The sequence below is a fragment of the Mytilus galloprovincialis genome, chromosome 2, assembly GCF_965363235.1.
Source record: "Mytilus galloprovincialis chromosome 2, xbMytGall1.hap1.1, whole genome shotgun sequence".
In the NCBI taxonomy this organism is placed as follows: Eukaryota; Metazoa; Mollusca; class Bivalvia; order Mytilida; family Mytilidae; genus Mytilus; species Mytilus galloprovincialis.
In genome coordinates, this window is record NC_134839.1 from 8,839,529 (window position 1) to 8,865,856 (window position 26,328).

At 31.9% G+C, this 26,328-nt stretch overlaps 2 protein-coding genes across 2 annotated transcripts; both read right to left on the reverse strand.

Moving 5' to 3' along the window:
• Positions 1-1,174: 1,174 nt before the first annotated feature.
• LOC143062820 (box C/D snoRNA protein 1-like) lies at positions 1,175-26,149 on the reverse strand. The gene is made up of 8 exons (XM_076234633.1): positions 26,055-26,149; positions 11,256-11,431; positions 9,622-9,707; positions 8,488-8,591; positions 7,859-7,927; positions 4,270-4,431; positions 3,206-3,327; positions 1,175-1,401 (listed from the first exon to the last, which is right to left on the reverse strand). The coding sequence occupies exons 1-8, from the start codon at positions 26,132-26,134 to the stop codon at positions 1,388-1,390; spliced, it is 813 nt and encodes a 270-aa protein (XP_076090748.1). The 5' UTR covers positions 26,135-26,149; the 3' UTR covers positions 1,175-1,387.
• LOC143062819 (protein FAM98A-like) lies at positions 16,587-19,092 on the reverse strand. Its single transcript, XM_076234632.1, has 2 exons — positions 18,964-19,092; positions 16,587-18,214 (listed from the first exon to the last, which is right to left on the reverse strand). The coding sequence occupies exon 2, from the start codon at positions 18,120-18,122 to the stop codon at positions 16,725-16,727; it is 1,398 nt and encodes a 465-aa protein (XP_076090747.1). The 5' UTR covers positions 18,123-18,214; positions 18,964-19,092; the 3' UTR covers positions 16,587-16,724.
• Positions 26,150-26,328: the final 179 nt, after the last annotated feature.

Below are 26,328 nucleotides of genomic sequence, written 5' to 3' on the forward strand. Positions count from 1 at the left end.
GATGATGTGATAGCAATATAAGACTGCAAAAATTTGGATGCATTAAAATCAAAATTAGCTATAAAAGGCTCAGATATGACAAAATTTAAAACCATTCAAAAAAAACAATGGCCAGAAATATGACAAAACAGCAAATATGATAGACAGCATCCAGTGACTTCTGATTATTTCTGCTTTTAGACTTATTTATAGATCAAGTCTTGCTGATCATTTTTGCTTATCTAAAAGTTTCTACTATCTATATATGATTATAGTTTTTCGAGATTAGGCAAACCAGATTTATTAACATTCATTTGTGTCCTGGCATTTATCAATATCACAAGAACCATAACTGCTGAACACTGAAAGTGAAAATCGACAATATCAAATTTGACCTCCATTCTTCATCAGTAACAACATTTTAAAATTTGAAAAGCTTTGGTTGAATGGTTTATGAGTAAATGCAACAACATGACTGGAAACACAATTTTTCAATCTTTCAAGAACCATAACTCCTGAACAGAGAAAGGGAAAATCACCATTATTGAATTTGACCTCATTTTGTCATCAGTTACAACATATTTAAATTTGAAAAGTTTAGGTTGAACGGATCATGAGTAAATACACGGACACGACTGGAAACACCATTTTTCAATCTTTTAAGAACCATAACTCCTAAACAGTAAAAGTCAAAATTGTCATTATTGAACTTAACTTCCATTTTGTCATCAGGAACAACATATCATAATTTTAAAAGCTTTGGTTGAACAGTGCATGAGTAAATGCACGAATAGGACTGGAAATGCCATTTCTCAATCTTTCAAGAACATTAACTCCGGAACAGTAAAAGGCAAAATTGTCATTATTGAACTTGAATTCCATTTTGTTGTCAGTAAAAACATATCAAAATTTTAAAAGCTTTGGTTGAACAGTTGATGAGGATATGCACGGACAATATTTGGCTGTCGCCCGCACGCCTAACTCAGCGACTGGCTGCCCGCCGTACATCCCATATCAATAACCCACATTTTTGTCACAAAAATCCGGTTAAAAAATTGATAAAAATCATCATTAAAGGGCAATAACTTCCACATACGGAGGCTGGCTTCAAAAGTATGTTTGGAACTTTGTATATAAGAAATTTAAGATTTGAAAGTATTTATGATTTCCATGATATGGCAGGGAAATAACAATATAAGAAAAAAATCGTTTATTCAAGGTTAAGATCATTATATCACAGGTAATAAAGCTGATGTACAAAAATTTGCAAGTGTCCTTTTGTACACATTTTACAAGTAAGTACATGTAGTTGCTGTGTACATTGTATTTCCTTCAAAGTCACTTGGAGTTGGTGATTTTGTTCAAACTTCTCTGCATAAACATATATAGTTTAATATATATCTACTTCTCAACCATTTGTCCCTGAAATAAACAATAATTTGCATTAAAATGTTTAATTTTTATTACAATATCATTACTGAAATACAAGGTCTTAAGGTTATTAACTAGATATCTATATGTACCTCATAATAGTTTAAACCAGATGCTCCACAGGTTGCAGCTTTATACGACCCCAGAGTTCGAATCCTGAACATTGGGGCAAGTATGGACACAACATTCAAGCTTAATACAGCTCTGAATTTGGATTGTGATTAAATAGTTGACACATTTACACAGGTTTCTGACATATAATGAATGTGGTCCAAGAACTTAAACTTAAAAACTTAAAAATTTTAAATTAGACATTACCTATTATGGTCCAATATCCAAAATCAAAATACATGGTTAGATTCAGCATATCAAAGAACCCCAAGAATTCAATTTTTGATGAAATCAAATAAAAGTCAATTTTGGTCCCTTTAGTCCTCAAAGTGGACCAATTTGATAACTGGGCCCAAACATCAAAAATCTAAATACATGGTTAGATTAATCATATATTAAAAACCCCAAATATACAATTTTTGTTGAAATCAAAAAAAAGTTTAATTTTGGACCAACTTGAAAACTGGGCCTATAATCAAAACTTTAAGTTCATGTTTAGATTCAGCATATCAAAGAACCCCAAGGATTCAATTTTTGTTGATATCAAACAAAGTTCAATTTTGGACCACAATTTGGACCAACTTGAAAACTGGGCCCATAATAAAAAATCTAAGTACATGTTTAGATTCAGCATATCAAAGAACCACAAGGATTCAATTTTTGTTGAAATCAAACAAAGTTTGATTTTGAACTCTTTGCACCTTAATGTAGACCAATTTGAAAATGTGACCAAATATTAAGAATCTACATACTGTACAGTTAGATTCGGCATATCAAAGAACCCCAATTATTCAATTTTTGATGAAATCAAACACAGTTTCATTTTGGACCCTTTGGGCCCCTTTTTCCTAAACAGTTGGGACCAAAACTCCCAAAATCAATCCCAACCTTCCTTTTATGGTCAAAAACCTTGTGTTTAAACTTCATTGATTTCTATTTACTTATACTAAAGTTATTGTGCGAAAACCAAGAACAATGCTTATTTGGGCCCTTTTTTGGCCCTCAATTCCTAAACTGTTGGGATAAAAACTCCCAAAATCTATCCCAACCTTCCTTTAGTGGTCATAAACCTTGTGTCAAAAGTTCATAGATTTCTATTTACTTAAACTAAAGTTATAGTGCGAAAACCAAGAAAATGCTTGTTTGAGCCCTTTTTGGCCCCTATTTCCCAAACTGTTGGGACCAAAACTTCCAAAATCAATCCCAAACTTCCTTTTATGGTCATAAACCTTGTGTTTAAATTTCATAGATTTCTATTCACTTATACTGTAGTTATAGTGTGAAAACCAAAAGTCTTCGGAAGCCGCCGCCGCCGACTACGGACAACGCCGACGCCAACGTGATACCAATATACGACCAAAAATTTTTCAATTTTTGCGGTCTTATAAAAATTATTTGATGTTGCCTTCAAAGATGTTAAAAACTTTTTTTTAGGATACCTATCTGGCTAAATAATTCCTGGCTAAACAAGGTCTTTTACATTGGAAATAAACTGATCTCGAAGTTCTTATCAGCTACACTATTTCTCAGAAATCAAGGGGAAATAACTCCTGTGGCTATTTCTGTGGTTAGAAATCTTGTCTCAATAACATTTACCTTACATTTCTTTTAATTTACAAATGTTCCAACATTGGTGTGGTCTTTTAGTAAAAAAAATAAGTTTGAAATTAACATAAAATCATACCTTTTTCCATAAGTGTGTACTGAGAACAATCACCAAATTCAACATAAATAATTGGATATTCTACAACAGTGATTCCTTCTAGGTTATCCAAAATGGACTTGTCTTTGTCTAACATGTAGTATCTACAAAAATTATGCATAAAATTAGTAAAAACAAGAATGTGTCCCAAGTACACAGATGCCCTACTCGCACTATCATTTTCTATGTTTAGTGGACCATGAATTTGGGGTAAAAACTCTAATTTGTCATTTAAATTAGAAAGATTATATCATAGGGAACATGTGTACTAAGTTTCAATTGGATTGGACTTCAACTTCATCAAAAACTACCTTGACCAAAAACTTTAACCTGAAGAGGGACGAACGAACGAACAGACGGACGAATGAACGGACCCACAGACCAGAAAACATAATGCCCCTCTACTATCGTAGGTGGGGCATAAAAATTCAACACAATACTCAAAATTGAAGTGCATAATTTTTGGAAATTAATCTTTTTAATACTTGTGTACTTCAAATTTTTAATCATTTATAGTTCCTTAAAAAGCAATTCTTTCTATTTAATGGGTTAAATCATAATAATTTTGTTAAAATATATGCACTACTTTAGACAATTTTATATTTATGCAAAATTAATGAGCAGATATGCAAATCAACAAATAGAAATATTGAACAAAAGTTCTGAATAATTTCAAGTTTACAGTAATTGTGCCCAGTTGAGAAGGTACCAAACACTTTGACTAAAACTAATTTAACTCGTTTAATTTTCATAAAATTTATGCAAAATATTTACTTTGACCCTTTGACAAAAATATAAAAATTTTAAAAAAATTAAACCACACGCTTTTTTGAAAAATATTATATGATATATAGCAGTTTGACAAACACTAATTTTGATTATCGAGAAGCTTAATATTTTCTCAACAACAGAACATGATTCAAATGTTCATGTGATTTTTACAGAGTTATTTCCCTGTAGTGTTATGTACCATCTTAGCTTGGTTAATTACTGTTTTTTAATTTTATCAGTTGCTAAGTAGTTATTTTTCATGACAGTTCAATAACCTGAGATCATTTGCTGGATGGCCTTCCACTTTCATATATAGGTTACATTCGTCAATTCCTTTCTTTGTGTATTCTTTCAACTTCTGTCGATAAACTGGGTCAGACTCTGTTGGATCAATATATTTCTTTAACAAATATTTAAATATGGACTTTTCTGTAACTCTATAAAAAAAAAAAACATGATGTCATAAACAAATTGTTACATTAATGTATTCGCTAGAAGAGGATTCATTAATTCAGACATATTTTTTAATATTTTTATCCAGATTTTGTTGAGACTACCATATCCTTAATTAGTTATTATCATGATTACTAAGTAGATATAGGAAGATGCGGTGTGAGTGCCAATGAGACAACTCTCCATCCAAATAGCAATTTATAAAAGTAAACCATTATAGGTCAATGTACGGCCTTCAACACGGAGCCTTCGCTCACACCGAACAACAAGCTATAAAGGGCCCCAAAATTACTAGAGTAAAACCATTCAAACAGGAAAACCAACGGTCTAGTCTATATAAAACTAGAGGCTCTAAAGAGCCTGTGTCGCTCACCTTGGTTTTTGTGAATATTAAACAAAGGACGTAGATGGATTCATGACAAAATTGTGTTTTGGTGATGGTGATGTGTTTGTTCATCTTACTTTACTGAACATTCTAACTGCTTACAATTATCTCTATCTATAATTAACTTGGCTTAGTAGTTTCAGAGAAGATTTTTGTAAAACCCAACAACAGGTTGTCCGATTCACCTGAAAAATTCAGGGCAGATAGATCTGGACCTGATGAACATTTACCCCATGTCAGATTTGCTCTAAATGCTTTGGTTTTTGAGTTATAAGCCAAAAACTGAATTTTACCCCTATGTTCTACTTTTAGCCATGGCGGCCATCATGGTAAGTTGACCGGGTCACGCCACACATTTTTAAAACTAAATACCCAAATGATGATAGTGGCCAAGTTTGGTTTAATTTGGCCACGTATTATCAGAGGAGAAGATTTTTGTAAAAGATAACTAAGATTTACAAAAAATTGTTAAAAATTGACTATAAAGGGAAATAACTCTTAAAGGGGTCAACTGACCATTTCGGTCATGTTAACTTATTTGTAAATCTTACTTTGCTGAACATTATTGCTGTTTACAGTTTATCTCTATCTATAATAATATTCAAGATAATAACCAAAAACGGGAAAATTTCCTCAAAATTTCCTAATTTAGGGGCAGCAACCCAACAACAGGTTGTCCGATTCACCTGAAAAATTCAGGGCAGATAGATCTTGACCTGATGAACATTTTTACCACAGTCAGATTTGCTCTAAATGCTTTGGTTTTTGAGTTATAAGCCAAAAACTGCATTTTACCCCTATGTTCTATTTTTAGCTGTGGCGGCCATCTTGGTTGGTTGGCGGGGTCACGCCACACAATTTCTAAACTAGATACCCCAATGATGATTATGGCCAAGTTTGGATTAATTTGGCCCAGCAGTTTCAGAGGAGAAGATTTTTGTAAAAGATAACTAAGATCTACAAAAAATGGTTAAAAATTGACTATAAAGGGCAATAACTCTTAAAGGGGTCATTTGACCATTTCCGTCATATTAACTTATTTGTAAATCTTACTTTGCTGAACATTATTGCTGTTTACAGTTTATCTCTATCTATAATAATATTCAAGATAATAACCAAAAACAGCAAAATTTCCTTAAAATTACCAATTTAGGGGCAGCAACCAAACAACTGGTTGTCTGATTCATCTGAAAATTTCAGGGCAGATAGATCTTGACCTGATGAACATTTTTACCCCTGTCAGATTTGCTCTAAATGCTTTGGTTTTTGAGTTATAAGCCAAAAACTGCATTTTACCCCTATGTTCTATTTTTAGCCGTGGCGGCCATCTTGGTTGGTTGGCAGGGTCACGCTACACAATTTCTAAACTAGATACCCCAATGATGATTATGGCCAAGTTTGGATTAATTTGGCCCAACAGTTTCAGAGGAGAAGATTTTTGTAAAAGTTAACGACGACGGACGCAGGACGACGGACGACGATGGACGACGCCGGACGCCGGACGCCAAGTGATGAGAAAAGCTCACTTGGCCCTTCGGGCCAGGTGAGCTAAAAACAAGAAACGAGAAACACATATAAATTACATAAACAAACGACAACTACTGTACATCAGATTCCTGACTTAGGACAGGTGCAAACATTTGCAGGGTGATTAAACATTTTAATGGTACCAAACCTTCTCCCTTTTTCTGAAACAATAGTATAACATCACAACATAGAAAAACACACAATAAAATATCAATTGGAAGGCTTAACTCAATCAAAAAACATAAATTAACAATAACTTTTGGCATAATCTACACATTTTTTTAGTGTCATTTATTTAATATTTACAGGAACATCCTACTCCTGAATTACTTTTAATTACAAAAAAATGAGACATGATTTTACACACACAAAATTTGTCCTTTCATTTTCACTTGTTTAAAGGAAACAACTCTCAAAATTTCCAAAGTTCAGGAGATATCATCTCATACCAAAACCATGATTGATATCAGGTCTTTGGAAAGGTAATCAAAAAGAAATTGGCAAAAAAAAAAAAAATGATTTTTTTTTATATATGTTTGTTTGTGTATTGTCCTCTGGATTTTGATGTTTGATAAGTGACGTCGTCTTTCAACATAGTTAGTTGTGTTACCTACTACCTAATATCTCTATTTTACAAAATGTTCCTTTGTTTTTAATGACTGATATTTTCACTTCTCAGCACAGTTGAGTGCTATGAAAAAATATTGCTAGAAACGTAAGGCCGCACATGCTCATTGTCAATGAAATTAACAACATCATCATAGGTAAAATAGCGATAAACCAAAGTTCTTGAAAGAAAAATACCCCTGGTGGTCCTTGAGGGAAATATGCTGGTATTCACTATTATTTCTTAAGCAAAATACTGAAATTGTGCCACTCCTTTGCAAATTTTGGTGGTCGAAACCATAGGACAACCACTTTTTGAGAACTCTGGATAAACAGATTATCATTTCTCATCTCAACTTAATTGCTTTTCTCACTTTCTCCATACCTGCTCAAGCGATAAAATCAATCTTGTTGAGATGATCAACGATAATCTATAATTATCTAGCATTCCCTACATGTGTTTTTTGTCATTTATCTGATGGCACTATCTACAAATACATATTCTCTAATTTTTGTGCTATTTTCTCATTTCCTGACCAGTGTGAGAAAAATATTTCTCCTCACTAGTGAAAAATCTGTTCTCTGCAAATGATTGGTTGAAATTTAATTGTGACGTTAAATTTTCTTGTTTTCTTCTGAATTTTCTAATTGTGATGTCATGAAAAAAGGCGGCCATGCCTGATGACGTCACATCAAAAGTACACAACTTTACTCAAATCTTTGAAAAGGAAGGATAAAAATCATAAAAGAAACAGATTCCACCACTGTAACTTGTGTAGATGAATTACTGTTAGGGGAAACAAACATAAGTCGAAACAATGTTTTCTTCTCATCTTAAGTATTTTAGGAAACTGTAGAGAAATTCTGTAATCAGTGTATATAGTCTATATTACCTTGTGTCAGTATAACAACCATCAGACTTGGGAAATATCCATTTAATCTGCCATAAAATAGTTTGAGATCTATAAAAAAAAATGTTAAAGGTAATGAACATATCTTCCATTATTTATGTATCAATGTACATGATGTGTCAGACTAACTTTGTCAATTATTTTTTGCAGTATCATTTAAGGTGGTACCTAACACTACAGGGAGATAACTCTGTAAAATCAGCTAAACGTTTTAATTATGTTGTGTTTTAAGGGAATATTAAGCTTCTCAATGATCAAAATATGTGTTTGTCAAATTGCTATATAACCAGTGTAATTTTTCTGATAAAACGGTTGGTTCAAATTTTTTGAAATTTTCATATTTTTGTCAAAGGGTCAAAGTAAATACGAGCCAAATTAATTTTAGTGAAGGTGTTAGGTACCACCTTAAGGAGCATCTAAAAATTTTGAATATAATATGCATAGGATGTACTAATCAAATATTCATTATAAATAGTTATGAATGATTGTTTGAATTTTGAGTACAACTTTAGAAAATGAAAGAAAGTTTAAGCCTTGTATAGTTTATCAAAGAAATCTAATTAGGATTTTTTATCACACTTAAGCTTGCTTCAATAATAAATTCACCAAACCTGAAATTGTATGTTGTTGCATTATTTTTTCTTTTATCCATTGGATATGGCATAATCTGTAGGTCTATTTTTCTTCTCTTTGCTTGTTTGTGAAGTTCTCTTAGCTGTAAAAACAACAAAAACAAATCAATCAACCATGTGATACAATGGTTTTGTCTGCAAGATGGAAAACTAAATTAGCATATATATATATATATTCATGTCATGTAGAAGAATAGGTGCAAGTTTGGTAGAAATAGTTCAAAATACTAAAATATTCTTATAAAAATGTATTGCGTCTTAGCACTATTAAAAACTGCAAACAAATTATAAGCATGTCAATTGAAAAAGAATACAACATTAAAGTAAGTAAAATTAGCAGAGGCAGATCCAGCCTTTAAAAGGGGGGGGGGGGGGGGGGGGGTTGTGTCCCAACCAGAGATACAGGGGGTTCTAACCCCCAGAATCCTTCCCCTGGATCCACCACTGATAAGTGTTGTATTTTGTGTTAGAAAACTATTGTAATCCAAAGTATGTAAACTGCAATAGCACAGAAACATATTGGGAGTTCACCATCACAGAAAAAAAACAAAAGTTTTCCCATCTGAATTTTTGAATATAATATGCATAAGACGTACTATTCAAATATTCATTATAATTAGTTTTTGAATGATTGAATTTTTCTTTTACAACACAGTATTAACTTTCTATATTCCTGATGTAACATTGGTGAAAAGGTGTATATAATTTTGTAATTTTACTGAAACTAAAATCATAAGAATTTTAATTTCTGTAACACAAATCAGTAAATATATTTTCTTCAATAAATGCGGATTTATTGAATTCAATTTTGAATTCATATTTACACAACTTATGTCAGATTTTCAAGCCAGAAGCCTCACATCTTAAATTTTAAATTCAGTGGACTCTTAGATAACACTTTGTTTCATGAAATGTTTTTATTGGCAAGGGGTGTCAGTCTGGCACTAATTATTGGATGAAAAAGTGTTTAATTGGCTAAAATTGAGGTTTTGTTACTGTTAATATTTCTTTTGGAATTCATATTTCTAAGTATTTAGTCTTGTCTTAATAGCATCTGCTTTTGTCCTTTTTTTTGTTCAATGTTCTAAATAGTCCATATAATACTTTACTTACAAAATTTGGTTTCTCTCGCTTCCTCTTCAACTCATCTCTTGTTGTGTTGTCTTTTTTCCTACCAGCATCTTCTAAAAATCTGTAATCTGTTCATCAAATACATGTATATTATCATTATAGTCACGTTTTAGATTTTAATTTGGCTTCAAACAATATATGTGAGAAATTTTAATTTCATGAAATAAGGATGAAGTACCTATGTTAAAAATATCATGTCCATTATTTTAAACACAAAACAGAAGAAGTGCATTCATGCATTTCTTCCTAAATTGAAGTTTAACATCACCACAAAATGTCATGCCAATTCAGAAACTAAAGACTTAATCATTTACTTTTCATATTGCTAGTGAAATTATCTCCCCTACATGATGTCAGACCTCACTATCATTTTCCTTCAGGTATATGTTCATGTAGTGTATTACCTTTGTGCAAAGTTTCTTTAAAAAATCATATACCGTTATTCTGATATGATTACTCTGTCAGCTGACTGCCTTTTCTAGGACTTGCTGGGGATGTGAGACATCCCAAGCAAGACACCCAAAAAAATCTCAAATGTCCGGTGCATTACGTTTGCGCGCATTACCATTACATTTGCGCGCAAAAATCATTACGTTTGCGCGCAGCTTTTGATTACAATTGCGCGCATTTTTTTGACAGGTAAACTCAGGTAAAATACAGGTAATAATATTTATTTATTTATAATTAGTTCTATTATTTACAAGTATAAGTACTCATTCCGTTAGTCTTGGCCCCCTACTCATCATGAGGTGGAAGTAGGATTTCGAGCAAGATAAGTCCGTTTTATTATGCACATGCACTTAATCCTAGAAATATGTACAGATAAAAATGTTAAAATGCTTAAACATAGCTAATCATAAAGGTAAAAGTATTGATAATTTCATTACTTTACGTGTAGGTACGTGTCGAAACTCCATAGTTTGCGTCTTGGTGCAACTTTACAAACTAACTTAAATTATTTACTAATTTTAAAAACGATCACTATTCGTTTAAACTACGGAGTTTATAATGATCAATTTATAATTGGTTTTATAATTCAATATGAACAATATATAGTTTGAATTAAGAAATATTTTCAAAATTAACAATTGATAGTCATATTTATTATGAAAATAAAAAAAATATATAGTCAATTATAATTTAATTTAATTTTTATTTATATTTTTACCTGAGTTTACCTGTAAAATGAATGCGCGCAAACGTAAAACATTTTAATCCCCAAATGCGCGCAAACGTAGTGCGCCCCAAATGTCAGAGCCAAATGCCAGAGCAATCTCAGACTAGAAGTCACCAAACTATTTAGGCTTTACCCATAATAGATTCATGGATAGACAGAAAGACAAATGAGTTAATTCAGATGTGCACCTAATCTTTGTTTTCAGAGAAAATAATTTATAAACAATTCATATGCTTTACTGTTGAATATTCTACCTGACATTCTACTCATGTAATATATGCAATATGTCCAACTATGTTTGGAGTATTGAAATATTTAATGATGTACATGTCAGTCTTGCAGGTTTTATTTTACCTTTCTTGTTTAATCATCAATGATTTTGCTAGTCTTTCTGCTCAACAGAATCTAGAATACAAAATAATAGCACTTCAGCACTTACCATTCAGGAGATTTCGATCATCAAATTGTTTAATCTCCACAAAAGCTGTCTTGTCCCTTAGTCCACTACAGTCATTGGCACTTTTATGTTGTTTAACACATTTTAATGAACAACTTGCCACCAAGCATTTTGGACACTTATACTTTGCAACACACTCAGAGCATACCTCACACTTTCTGAAAAAAATATAAAATATATGCGACTTGTAATATTCAAGACGAAAAAACATTCAATACATACTTTCCCAAAAAATATGTATATCGAGTAGTTATAAATGAATTGATTTTTTTTTTAAATGTAGGAGCACAAACTATAGGATAAAGGCATCAAATTTTGCATTTAATTTTACATCTTTTCTGATGTTCTCTTTTAATTAATGTTTTATGGCATTTCATTAATATTTTGTTTTCCTGGTATCGGTTCTAGTGAAAAGTTACTGTTCATCATTACTTGACATATTTATTTTTTTAAACCACTATCAGTCTTTTTTATATATAAAAATAGTTGCTTTCATTCTGTTTTCAGCAAGATTTTCAAATTTCAGTTCTTACCAGATCGAAATATTCATTTTTAAAATCTTGTCCTGCTGATCAATACAGCTAATTACAGTTCCTCTACAAAAGGTTTTAACATAAATGAATGAAATTGTCAATGAAGGGAAATAAATCTTGATAGAAATCGAGTGACAATTTCTGTCATTTTACTTATTCACAGATTTTGTCTAGCTGTCAGATCCTTTTTGTTAGTTTTTATCTATTATACATTCTATGGTGCCTCAGTTGCTGAGTGGTCTAAGTAGTTACTACTGTAATCACTAGCCAGTCAACACTGATGTTGTGAGTTCGAATCAGCTCGTGCGAGCGCACTTGACTCAAATCTTAATTGACTAGGATTGTCAGTTTTCCTATCAAAGGTCGTTGTTTTTTGGGGCACTCCGGCTTCCTCCACCAATAAAAACTGGCCGCCACAAAATAGCCTAAATGCAGTGCTTAAAAGTGGCGTTAAAACACCAAAAATCAGAAATCAAATCATACATTTTATAGCATTGAGAATAAAAACAGGGAATGTGTCAAAGAGACAGTAATCCAACCAAAGAGCAGAAAACAGTCCAAGGCCACAATATATAGGTCTTCCAACTCAGCGATTAAATCACTCACTTACATGATGGGGTTAAACATGTTTTGTGAGATCTCAACCTTTTGAGTGTGTGCATGCAAAACACATTTCTTGGTAGAGAGGTTTAAAAACAGCACAAACAACATTTTCCGAAAGAACAAAAAGTGAAAAAGTATATTGCAACAAAACACATTTGACTAGTAGGTCAAACACCAGATGTTCTAAAACCCTGCTGACTGCCATTGGCAATTGTCAAATAAAAGAATCACCAGATGTTACGATAAACTTGTGGAAAAGAAGGTCTACACAGACAAAAGGTGCAAAAATTAGTACACCGTATCTGGATTTTAAAGTAATGTCTCTTCAGTGATGTTAGGGTCCAAACACTGTCTTGGGTAAGGGGAGGGTAGAGTACCTGCTATCACTTTAACCATGCCACATTTGTATATGCCTGTCCAAAGTAAGGATCCTGTAATTCAGGTTGTTGTTTTCTGCTGTACATCATACTTGTTTTTCATTCCTTTTTTATGCATCAATCAAGTTATTGGTTTACTTGTTTGAATATTTTACATCTTGTCATGTCAAGGCCTTTTATCACTTGCTACTAGGGAACTGACATTGTTTATCACCTTAATAACCTGTTACACTATTCTTTTATTTATATTTCAATGTATTTTTGAATTTTACTTCAACTGTTTAGTCTGTTTATGGTGATATCCATTTGAGTCTACTTTTGCATCCCATCATTGATTTATTTTTCTATGGTAATTTTTGAACTCTTTGTTTTTTCAATTTTGCTAATGTACTTTGTCTACAGGGGCGGATCCAGCCGTTTTAAAAAGGGGGGTTCAAAACCCAGGACAAAGGAGGGGTTTTAACTATACTTCCCCATTCAAATGAATTGATCGGTCAAAAAAAGGGGGGTTCCAACCCCCCAGAACCCCCCCCGATCCGCCAATGGTATATATGCATTTTTGTGTTTCTTTGATACATATGATGTTACTCTGTACTTATACATTCCATCATTGTGTTATTGTGCCATGGTAAACTTTGTATTCTTTTCTTTCATTTTTGCTAGTGAGCTTTGTCTATATATATGCCTTTTTGTGCTTCTTTGTAACATATTTGTTTGTTTTTATAGTATCAGATTAAGATTATGACACAATGTTGACTGCTGTACCCCTATTTACCTATTATATCTGTTTGACAATGTTGTCATATAATGGAATTTGCAACTGTTACACAAGTTACAGGTTTAGCTAGCTATAAAAACAGGTTTCATCCACAATTTTCTAAACAAGAAAATGCCTGTATCAAGTAAGGAATATGACCATTGTTATCCATTCATTTAATGTATTTGAACTTTTGATTTTGCCATTTGGTTAGGGACTTTCCGTTTTGAATTTTCCTCAGAGTTCAGTATTTTTGTGATTTGATTTTTATGCTTTATATATAGTATGTGTTTTTCTCATTGTTGAAAGTTGGTCACTAACTTTTACGTTTTCTGGTCTTTTGTTACTGATTTTCGATTGTTTGGTGTATTGTTAATTTAACTCTTTATCAAAATAAGAAATTATTTCCCTTTATTTTTGGTTTAAAAGAACATTTATTTGTCTTAAGTGCTTTGTTTCAGTGTTCTTAAGATGATCTATAGCTTTAAGCTTGTACATTGTATTTAAGTTTGAGCAAAACCACAAAATCAGATATACATGGAAATACTTAACTTCCTTAAGGATGTACTTAGGTGAGGTTTTGGAATTTGTGTCAAATGTTCAGAATCCTTGGTGTTTTTCCATACAATACAATGTAAAATATTTTGCCCCATAACACCCATTTATTTTTTCATATAACACTTAATAGCTCATGAAAGGTAATTTACCAAAATTTTAGAAGATTCTTAATTTTCTTTCTTTTGTTTTGAGACCTAATAATACCAATGCAAAAATAAGGTAAAAGTCAGAGTCAGCCTTTTCGGGCCATTTTTTAAATCTCAAATATCTCGAAAAGGAGGTCCATGACCTATCAATATTTTTAGCTTATTTTTATCCTTGATTGATGCTCTACCAGCTTATAGTATCAATTTTAACTTCTTAATTAATTAATTTTCACCTAACCTCACCTAAGTACATCCTTAATCCACAAAATTTGATATCAACGCAACAAAATTAAGGTGGTACCTAACACTACAGGGAGATAACTCTGTAATATCAGCTAAACGTTTTAATTATGTTGCGTTGTGAAGGCAATATAAAGCTTCTCAATGATCAAAATTAGTGTTTGTCAACCTGCTATATAACCAGTGTAATTTTTCTGATAGAAGGCTTGGTTCAAATTTTTTCAATTTTTTATATTTTTGTTAAAGGGTCAAAGTAAATACTTTGTAAAAATTTTATGAAAATTAAACGAGCCAAATTAATTTTAGTGAAAGTGTTGGGTACCACCTTAAATGAATCCACAGTAATTAACAATGTGACATACTCCATAATAAGCAAAGTTCATTGTATGAATTTGTATCAAGTTGGTATATGTATTTGGAAACTATATCTAAAATAATTTCACAGCCAATACAAATTCAAATACTTTATTAACAATCAACAATACACTTAATACAAGCATCAACTACATTACACAGGACAAACAATAACATAAATTATTTTATCATGTCTATGGGTACAATTTGTTTAACAGATACTATTTGTGCTTTTCTAACATGTCTAAAGTCAGGATTTCTGTTTAAAGATCCCTTTTTAATTTCAGTATTTCTGTTTAAATGATTCCTTTTTGTGCATTTCCAGTTTCTGGATTTCCATTGAACAGACCCCCATTTGAGCTGTTGTAGTTTCAGGATTTCCATATTCGTTTTCCAAACTACATTTTTTGTACTCTGTAATGTGCTTTTTGAATATGCACTGTTAAATTTTTGAAGCAGAGCAAGTATGAACACCATGAAATTAGTGGAAAAAAATGCTTTAATACTAAACACAAACATTCTAATAATGTCAGAGATTAAATAAACTAGTTTACGTAACATGTCAAGTCTTGAGGTGATCTTTCAGAGTTAAATTCAGCAACTGTTAAATTCATTCTGTATCTAGGTATGTTGAAGGTTTTAAATCTTTCTGTCAATTTACTAGACACAATGTAAGTGAGTATAACTAATAATAACTAAATTGTCTTGTAAGTAAATTATACTGTACTCCATTTAATAATCAGGACAAAAAAAATCATTTATCAATAACATTTTTAACCTAAAAAATATGTTGTTCTGAACAAAATAAACCAATTCAAAATTTAAATATCAAATAACTTTGATTTCTAGAGTTGTTTTCATTTTTGAAAGCCTTTTTTTTACCTCAACTTTCTGAGACATTTATTTACAGCAATTTTTGCAATATATATATCTTGAAATGACAACTTCTGTACTATATCAAAATATTTTACATTGAACACTTGTAAATACATTTAAAACAAAGAATAAATATTTGTTTCCTACAATGCATTGTTGCCCCCACAATTGTTGTAGCTGAAAAATATAGGTAAAATAGGTCAACGCTGAAAACTCGTAACGCAAAGTGAATTGCATTACTTCTATCACCCCCACAATAAACATGTATAGCACTGTGAATACAATATAGCACTTAAGAGTTTAGACAGAACACATGTTTAGAAAATACCTTCCATAAAGTAAATCTTATCTAAAATCAATGTTGGGTTCAAAATAGATCTGGCAGGAGAATTTAATTTTTCATAATTTATTATAAAATTGCACATTCTTATTGTTAACCCGTACAGGTTGCAAATACTAGATGCAAGTATTTCTGGTACTATAAATAGTGAGATAACATGACTACAAAAATCTATTTCAGAGTTCACGAAAAGCGTCAGTCCTCACGATTTTACCACCAAAATTTTGCATAGGACTGACACAATTTTAGTATTTTTCAATAGAATTATGAGTGAGGACCAGCAGATTTTCTTCAAGGACCACCAGGGAAAAAAAGATTTCGCGAACTCTACTATTTGTAACAGAAATGAAATTAAATACAAATGTGAATTAATTATCCTGCCACCGAGATAAATATTAACAGGATTGAATAATAGTGATAAGTTTTTAAATCCAATAAACTGTAAATTACTTCCAGAATGATTATAGTAATAACATTCATGAATATTTCACTTTGGAAATTCTTGAAGACAAAAAATTGTTAGCCGAATGTTATGTGGGTAAGCAAAAAAAACCTACTTTTATATCTTATCATGCTTATCAAATAGCTGTTAAAAGTTTGAAAAAAAAATATTAACATAAAGTTTCAATGTCAGGAAAAATTCAACAACTAAGTATTAATAACATAATTATCTAGTTCCCCCTCTTCCTCCACGTCCACCACCCCTCCCACCTCTGCCACCTCTTGCACTTCCACTACGTCCTTCTTGATCATAACCCCCTCTTCCTCCTCTGTGTCCTCCTCCACCTCCTTGATGGCCACCACCTCCACCACCTTGATAGCCACCACCTCCACCACCTTGATGGCCACCACCTCCACCACCTTGATAGCCACCACTTCCACCGCCTTGATAGCCTCCACCGCCTTGATAGCCACCACCTCCTCCCTGATTCCACTGACCACTGAACTGTTGACTTTGATTATCTCCCCAACCACCTTGTACTTTACCTCCACGCCCACCTCCTCCTCGGTCACCACCACGTCCTCGATCACCACGCCCTCTATTGTAACCACTCTGAGGCCTTTGCTGTTGTGGTTGATCTACTCTTTTCACAAATGATGGCATTTCAGGAGGTGGAGGCTCTAGCTCCCATGCTCTTCCTCCTCTATCTGGTACCTTTGGAATACGAACTTTATTTATTGCACATCTAGTTTTATCTCTTGCTTCACCACTGCTTGTTTTCTCTAATCTAGTTAAATCATCCCTTGCTGCGAGTATTTGTGCAACACTTATAGAAGTTTTTCCCATTAGCAACTTTCTAATCGGCTGATAGACTGCTGCTATATCATTCTGCTTTTTCTTCGCATTATCAGCCCACATGAATGATTGTATAGTAACGTCTAGTCTTTTAAGTAACATTTCACGTCTTGTCTGATATTCTAGTGCTAAGGAATTGTTTATCTTTAATATTTGCTCCCACTGCATATCAGAAAGGCGAGCCTTTAATAAAGGTTTACCCACCTGCATAGGATGTTTTGTTAATATTTCTTTTATCTTATTTTCAACCTTGCTAAATAACTGAAAAGATGTTACATTTACAGGTGGTTTAGGAAAGCTTAATCCCATCAACATAAATTTTAAATGCTTAGCAACATCACTTTCTTTCACATCTTCTGGTTTATTCTGATCTGCTGCTTTGAGAAGACCAGGTTTTTTAACAGCTAATACTCTGATTGTAGCAAGTTCAGAGGTTAAATAATCCAACAGCTGTAGTTTGTTTTCCTTAGAATTCACTCTTTCTGTAACTGGGCCTCCTTCATATAAATGATTGTAAGGACAAACCAATTCACGTAGAAAGCCACTTAGCTCCATGACAAACTCTGCTGAGTCGTCTGAACTCGTTATTGGATTAACATGTTCTTCTAATCCAGTGAAGGATTTAATTTGATCAGTGAGCCAAGTTACTAATTCAGTAAATTGTTGTTGACATGGCCCATTCTCTACAAAACTGTCAAAAACTCCATCATCTAGGGCAGGTCCACTATACCCTAAATCTTCAAGTGAATCTAAAATATCGTTTTCCATAGTATCAGCAATAGTATTTGGAAGTGATGATATTTACTAGTGTCCTGATAAGTTGTCTATCGTTGATACTAGGTGCAGTAGGCATTCATACACTGAAAAAAAATGATACTCATGACGATCATAAAATTAAAATTGTATATCTTATTACATTTAGCAATCAAATAACATTTAAACCTGCTAAAAGAAAAAAATGTGTGTTTTGGAGAAATGTAACCAACTATTTTTTTTTTTACTAATTTCTATCAAATGTCAACTCTTTTCCCCACCACCACCCTTTTAAACAGATACAATTTAAGGGTTAAGGTAGTACTTTTAATTTTGACTTTTGATAGTTAAAAGTCCAATCTTCATATACAAAACTGTACATCTGTGACAGTATATATGGAAAATATTTGGAAAAATTTACAGGTATGGACCATGATAATCTTTCACCAAGTTCATTAAGAAAGACTTTCTTCAATTTTAAGTTCAAGCAAGAGAATAATCATGATCACATTTCAGATAGTTATTTTTGAAACTTTAGTATTTGCTGAATCTTTTTCTTTCAATACATGTAGTTGAATTGATTCTTGCACATCTACATTTTAGAAACAAGTGTTACAAATAATATGAAAAATGTAATTTATACATCTTGGCATTTGGAATAAGCACTTCCATATTTCATGATGATGATGATGTCAGATTATAGTCTTTTCACTTGATTTAACTTGCACAAAAAATAATTGTATGACAACAGTTTCAAGCTATATATTCTGCAACAACCTTACACACTTTCTTGTAAAACATTTTGTACCCTATCCATTCAAACTCAGACATGAATTAATTGAAGGAAAAAACTTACCTTTGACCTTTTTGTTTGTGTTTATCTGCAATCCTGTGTTGCTTCATTATCCATCAGGTCCATTTCCCAATGGTCAAATGATGGTAGTAATAAATATAGACGAAATGTAGTCAAATATGGTAACCATCATTGAACTTCAAAAACTCTACCAAAATTGATTATGGTTAAATAATTTGAAGTATTCTAGGTTATATGAACATTTTTTTTCAAAATCCCAGCCTAATATGATTGAAGGCTATTCTTGTTCAAACTTCATACAGAATGTACTTTTCTAAATCTTGTTTTGCTGTTGTCATACAATTAAACTAGTGTAAGTTAAAATCATGTAAAATACTATGTAAAAGATGATCATCATCTTAATGTTAAACAACCCTTAGTCAACTGTGTCCTAGACAGGGTACATGTAACATATTACAATTGGGACCAATCCTAGCACTGGACAAATCATGTTGGAACATTCCTATTGTGTTTTTCCCTTGTTTTTGTTCCATACACTACTGTGATAACAACTATCATGACTATATCATTGTATATGAAGAAGACACTCAAACAATGCTTTAATTCTAAAATTTTATATTACTTATCATTACTTATGCAAGATAGCTATACCACCAAAATTATTGACCTGTTCAAAAAAATAAAAGCCATGTGTATACATGAGATAAGTGAATGTATTATGTAGCTGTTGAACCATAACACATATGGTCCTCATGAATTTTTTTTCTTTCAATTTGTGGATCTACATGTACCTGATGTATGTACACTGTATGGTCATAAAAATTTTCAAATTATATCATTAAGGCTAGTTATAAGAGTTATGATTTCACAGCTACATTTGTAGTTTTACCAATGATTGATAGCAGAGCACTGTCTACATTGTATATATATCCAAGAGAGGTAATTTTGAAAGCAGAGCACTGTCTACATTGTATATCAAAGAGAGGTAATTTTGATAGCAGAGCACTGTCTACATTGTATATATATCCAAGAGAGGTAATTTTGATAGCAGAGCACTGTCTACACTGTATATCAAAGAGAGGTAATTTTGATAGCAGAGCACTGCCTACATTGTATATCAAAGAGAGGTAATTTTGACAGCTTCAGATGCAAATTTTACAATCCTTTTAAATTTGAAATTGAAAACAAATTGATTTTAATGAATAGAACCTTCATTATCAAAAAGAATAATAACAATTCACTAGTTATCATGATTATATCCATGTGTACAGATTATTTTTTAAATTTAATACTTATTCAAAAACAAAAATTAGAGGATAGATATTTAGTGATGTCTTCAACATAAATGGATATTTGTCAAGTAAACATGGAAAATTAACAGGGGAGGAATGATATATATATACATATATCGGATTATCCACCTTTAAATATTGCTACATGCATGTATTTGTCCACTATTACTTGCATTTGAAATCTTAGCCATTCCTGTAAAATTTGACATCACATGAGAGAATTTCAGATGCCAACCAGATGCTCCACAGGGCACAGCTTTATACGACTGCAGAGTTCCAACCCCTCAACAGTTGGGGCAATTATGGACACAACATTCAAGCTTGATACAGCTCTGAATTTGGATTGTGATTAAATAGTTGACAATACAGGTTTCCGACACAGAATGAATGTGGTCTAAGAACTTAAACTTAAAAACATAAAAATTTTAAATTGGACATTTACCTATTATGGTCCAATATCAAAAATCTAAATACATGGTTAGATTCAGCATCAAAGAACCCCAAGAATTCAATTTTTGATGAAATCAAATAAAGTTCAATTTTGGACCCTTCATACCTCATTGTGGACAAATTTGATAACCGGGCCGAAATATCAAAAATCTAAATACATGGTTAGATTGAGCATATATCAAAGAACCCCATATATTCAATTTTTGTTGAAATCAAACAAAGTTTAATTTTGGACCCCGATTTGGATCAACTTGAAAACTGGGCCTATAATAAAAAATCTAAATACATGTTTAGATTCAGCATATCAAAGAACCCCAAGGATTCAATTTTTGTTGATATCAAACAAAGTTTAATTTTGGACCACGATTTGGACCAACTTGAAAACTGGCCCCATAAGCAAAAATCTTAATGCATGTTTAGATTCAGCATATCAAAGAACCCCAACTGTCAGGGGACTTACTTAAATGAGTGATTTTTAAATTACTTATTTGAGTAGCAAATTAAAAGTTTTGCCACAAATTGTGATTTTGTAGTTTTATCAAAATTTTAAACACATCATGCACATAGGTTTTAAACAATATTTTTAAAATTAGTAAAATTGAAAAAAATGAACTTTTTGCTTCTTTTAAGTAGCAAGGTTTATGCCTTTGATGCTATCAATTAGCTTCAAATTCTATTTTAGTTGAAAAAATGCTATAATAATGGCTTTAAATAATGAACTGATACTTTCTGAAAAGATTTTTCCCAGCAGTGGGAGTATTTTTCCTGTAAAGTTCAAGGTTTCATCTTTCCGATTATGTAATAAAATTCTACTGTTCGCGATTAAAGGGTCTCGTTGAAACTAGTGGGGGTTGTTAAAATAATGATACTTAAAGAAGTGATTTTTGGGAAGGAAATTGAGGTATGATACTTAAACAAGTGATTTTTATGTCATTATCCTAGATTCAGTACAAGGTCATCACCTGAAATGACCTGGTCATCCTATCAACACAGATGTTGGTTCTGAAAATTTTAGAAACATAATTAGTCCCTGGATCATTAGCATTCTATATTTAAAGCTACAATAAAATTAAATCACTTCTTCTAGTGATTAATTTGTACTACTTCAATAGGTGATTATTAAAGAAAGAAAACTCTTACTTTCAACCTTTATGGAAGTAATGTTACTTGAATCAGTGATTTAAAAAATCACTCATTAAAGTAACTCCCTTGACTGCCCAAGGATTCAATTTTTGTTGAAATCAAACAACGTTCGATTTACATTACACGAAAATTCAGTTCAATCAAAATTTACCGGTTTTAATATTTTATATTCAATGGAAGTGACGTTTCATTGATAATTGTGGGAAATCAAAATAAATATTTGCCCGACTCAAATGGAATTGTATCTTATTTTACCATTTCTTCTGGATATTTCTGGAAATATTTTACATCAATAAGCACAAAAAGGTAGGACTTTGTAACTACGTAAAAATTTAAAACCTGCAAGGAAAACTTTGTCAAAATTAGGTCTAAAAGTTCCCCCCAAAATTTGCTCTCAAACTCCAGACGTAAAAAATGGCTTCAGCGTTATGACGTTGTAGGAAGGCGTCCCAGAAAAAAAAATAAAATAGCCTTGCCAGACATCATAATTATTTGGACTTGGAAATATTTAGAACCCAATCTAACACAAAAGTTAAAAATAAATATTTAGTAATATATATTATATGTGTAAAAATTATTAGCTGTCAACAAAGATTTAATGACAAAATTAGTTCTCAAAGTTGACATGGTCTGTTGAGAGAAAAATTCTCTCTAATAGTTATACATCATGAAAATTAATGGCATAAGCATGATAAGGGTTAAAACTTTGTAGGAGTAGGTAGGGTGTCATAGCAAAGCAGTTCAATACCTTTTAAAAACCTCATTATTATTTGGACTACTGAAGCTTGTGAATAAGTATTTATATACATTTGTACCACGCTATTTACAAGTTAACATATTTAAACGACGAATTCGCAGGATGATTTCGTATAAATATTTTATGAGTAAGGCGTGGTGTATATGTTTTGTAACATTATTTAAAAGTGGCCTGGTGATTTTTTATCCATTAAAAACCCAGTGAGAATGTCGTACTAACCCACTACTTAGCACGTGCACAAGAAAATCATTCCAGTCAATTTTTTCGAAAATCAGCCAGTTCATTCAGAAATACTTCCTAATGCATTCACTTAACTGTCAGTCACAAGGAGTCGTAACAAAGAGGCGGAGTTTAAATCATGGTTAAACATACATAATATCAGATTAAACCATAGTCTAAGCTCCGCCTATCTACATGAAGTTGCAAGCACAAAGTACGTCATAATTTTTTTTAATGGAATAACAAATCAACATTTATATCAAACCATGGTTTTTCAGAAACCAAACTATTAACATGATTAATCAGATTATCATGTAAAAACATGAAAAACTTCAAAGGAAAAATGCTGTATTAAATCAAATCAAATAATTTTATTGGTGTAAATTCCTATACAGAAACGATACCAGCTGACATTTACAAAATACAAATACAAAAATAAACAAACAAACAAAAAACCCCAACATATGTTCTCAATGATAAGAGATACATATTGTATATCTACATTGCGTGGAGGTGTTATTCTTCATAATATATTATTAATTCAAGCTATTACAATAAGCTTTAATACTATAAAAGCTCTAAGCAACATTATGTTTGCTTTAAATGAAATTATGTTACAATATAATTTAGCCTTTAGGCCAAGCAAACGCCTGGCTGCGAAAACATAGCTCTTAGCCTCACCGGACATAATTACGAACGATTTTTGAAATGTGATTAATATTTTATTTATGTAGACTACTTTTCTTTAGTTGTTTATACCATAGAATTGAAGATACATGAAGGCTTTCCATTTTGCATCATATCCCACATAATTTTCTATTCACGTTAGGATACTTTAGTAAGATTTGTGTGACCTCGTTTTACGGGTCAAGTCAGCCACATATGGACGCAATTCCGAACAGCAGTATATCAATATATCTCGCAGGAAAAAATCAATGACAACAGTCTAGATTGATGAAACATACATTTTTCTTAATTTCAAACTCGTTTCCAGAGGAAATTAAGATGCAGAAGTTTGTATTTTACTTCAATTTCTTCAGAAGTGGTTGCAGACGAAATGTCTGCCATGTTAAAGGAAAGATTTCGTATTTGTTTTGCTTTTATGTAAGTTCCTCCTTTTAATGAGCACTGCATTTAAGTTTTTTTTCATTTGGGTGGTGATCCTTCTATTCATCAATGATTTTTTTTATATAGGTCAACATTTCTTTCGGGGTTCTCTGGGCTTTTCAATAAAGTTAACATATTTTCCTTTCACCATAAATAGGTCTAAAAACGTCAATTGTGGGTGTTTTTGGCAAGATAAAAGGCATCACACATATGAACAGAATCAAGAGATATTTTTCTCTCTATATATTAACAAAAGAACGCAATATGCACTTACCTTTATGTGTTTTTCTTTTATATAATTTCCAGGGGAGATTGTCATTCTTACAATAATTTTAGAACGATTTTGCATACCTGCCAACTTTCACGATTTAGGCGTATATTACACGATTTTGACCCTTTGTCACGATTGCACGATCGTGATCGTGAAAAACCCTCTAAAACACGATTTTATCAAAATCTACACGAAAAATATGATGGTTCCCGATTTTGAACTGTGTCCAAGGAAGACATTCGTGTTCAGCCAATCAAATTCTATGTTTCTCATGATCAAATTAATCAGCCAATCAAAAACGTTTTCTCTCAAGATAATTCTAACATCCTAGATTTTGAACTTGTGTTGATTTCCTCTGTTTTTTAAAATCGTGAACATGGCAAATGGTTTTTCACTTGCAAGGAGGTTCTTACACAGAATAAGGATAAAAGCATGGCTGATTGACAAACTTCAATGATGCAGTACTACCATAAAGATAATAAATAGTAGTTTATTCACTAATTTATTGATATTACTCTTGCTGTAACAAATGATATGTATTTAATTAAAATACCAAATCATTTAATGAACTATTCTTTATTTTTCACATGGACAAAACAAAAAAACCCACATGAGGAATCCCTTAAATGATTGACTTCCCTTAGTCAAGGGGGCATTTTACTTCTGTGAAAAATAAACATGAAAAATGTAGATTTTTATTTAACTTAAAAATGGGAAATTCTGACATTATATTTAGAACTACTTTTCTAAATGTAGGGTCCAATCATTTTGAAAAATAAAGAAGATATACATGATACATTAGGCCAAGAACATACCAAAATTCTTGGACATGTGTTGACCATATTATACCAGATAGATCATAAGATGTATAATTCTTTGGGAAAAGTTTCTTCAAATAATATGAATATCAGAATATGTGTTCATTTTTACTTAAAAAAGTGGTTTTTAATGTCCTTAAATTGAGGGGATACCCCTAGGTGTTGTTCCCAACCTGATAAAGGTCTTAAACTCTTTCCTTGTGCATAATTTTAAATTGGAAAAGTCAACAATTATTTAATATCCTTACACATGAAATTATTTCCTGGTCTTGCTGCTACATGTTCATCTTTTCTACTGATATATAATAACTAAAATCATGCAAATAAACTTTAGAAAAGGCATGTAAGCTCATATTACAAATATGACACTTTTCTAGACCACAAAACAGCACACGCAAAATAGTTGTCGCAAAGAATTGTAACCTTTGAAATTGTTGTCGCGCACTAAAACCCCCATGGGCACTTTCAAAACTTGGCAGGTATGATTTTGTCATCATCATCAACATTCACCGAGTGCACTTAAATAATATTATCATGAAAACAAGGGAATTTTAATACGGTTTTTATTTATAGAAACATTTATTGATAATTATAAACAAATATGAGTTCAGAGGGCAAACATTTGAAATCGTTCATAATTGTGTCCAGTCGTAATTGCGTCCAGTGAGGCTAAGGTCCTTTTTAATGATTTTTGATATTTGCGGGAAAAAAAATTCAAAGGACAATAGAGCTACGTTTTCGCATCTAGCAAACGCCTTGAAAGTTGAAACGGCTAGGTTCATTTGCTGTCTTTTGCCTCAAATAAATCAGTAGGTACTGGAATTTCTAATAAGAAATACATTTTTTGTTCATTATGAGATATATAAAGTCGTTCATCCATGTTTTGTTTTGATTGTTTGTGATAAATTATAATTTTTTGCTGAGTAAGTGAGTTGCTTGGATTCTAATTATATAGTGAAAATTATAATTTCTTGAAGAAAAAACCGAAAGCCATGCATACAATGAACTCATGATCTCTTGCATTATAATTTAGTAGAATGACATGTTTAAATAAAAAGCTAAATTGATAAAATTACCCCATTCTAGACATGCCACATGCACGTTTCGCTTGGTTTCGCAGATAATGAACTGAAAATGCTAGAGATATTCCGAACATGATATTATTAGTTTGCTAAAATATGGCAGTGATCCTAACTTGACTAAATTACCTCGTATGATAATATCTGAAATAAAAAAACTCCATCCAATTTTGGATTTTTTCTTGATTTTATTTACATGGAAAAAAATCGAATACAGGCGATTCATTCCCCCGAAAACTGAAATCAAACTTCTAATTTTTGTCCGTTTCTT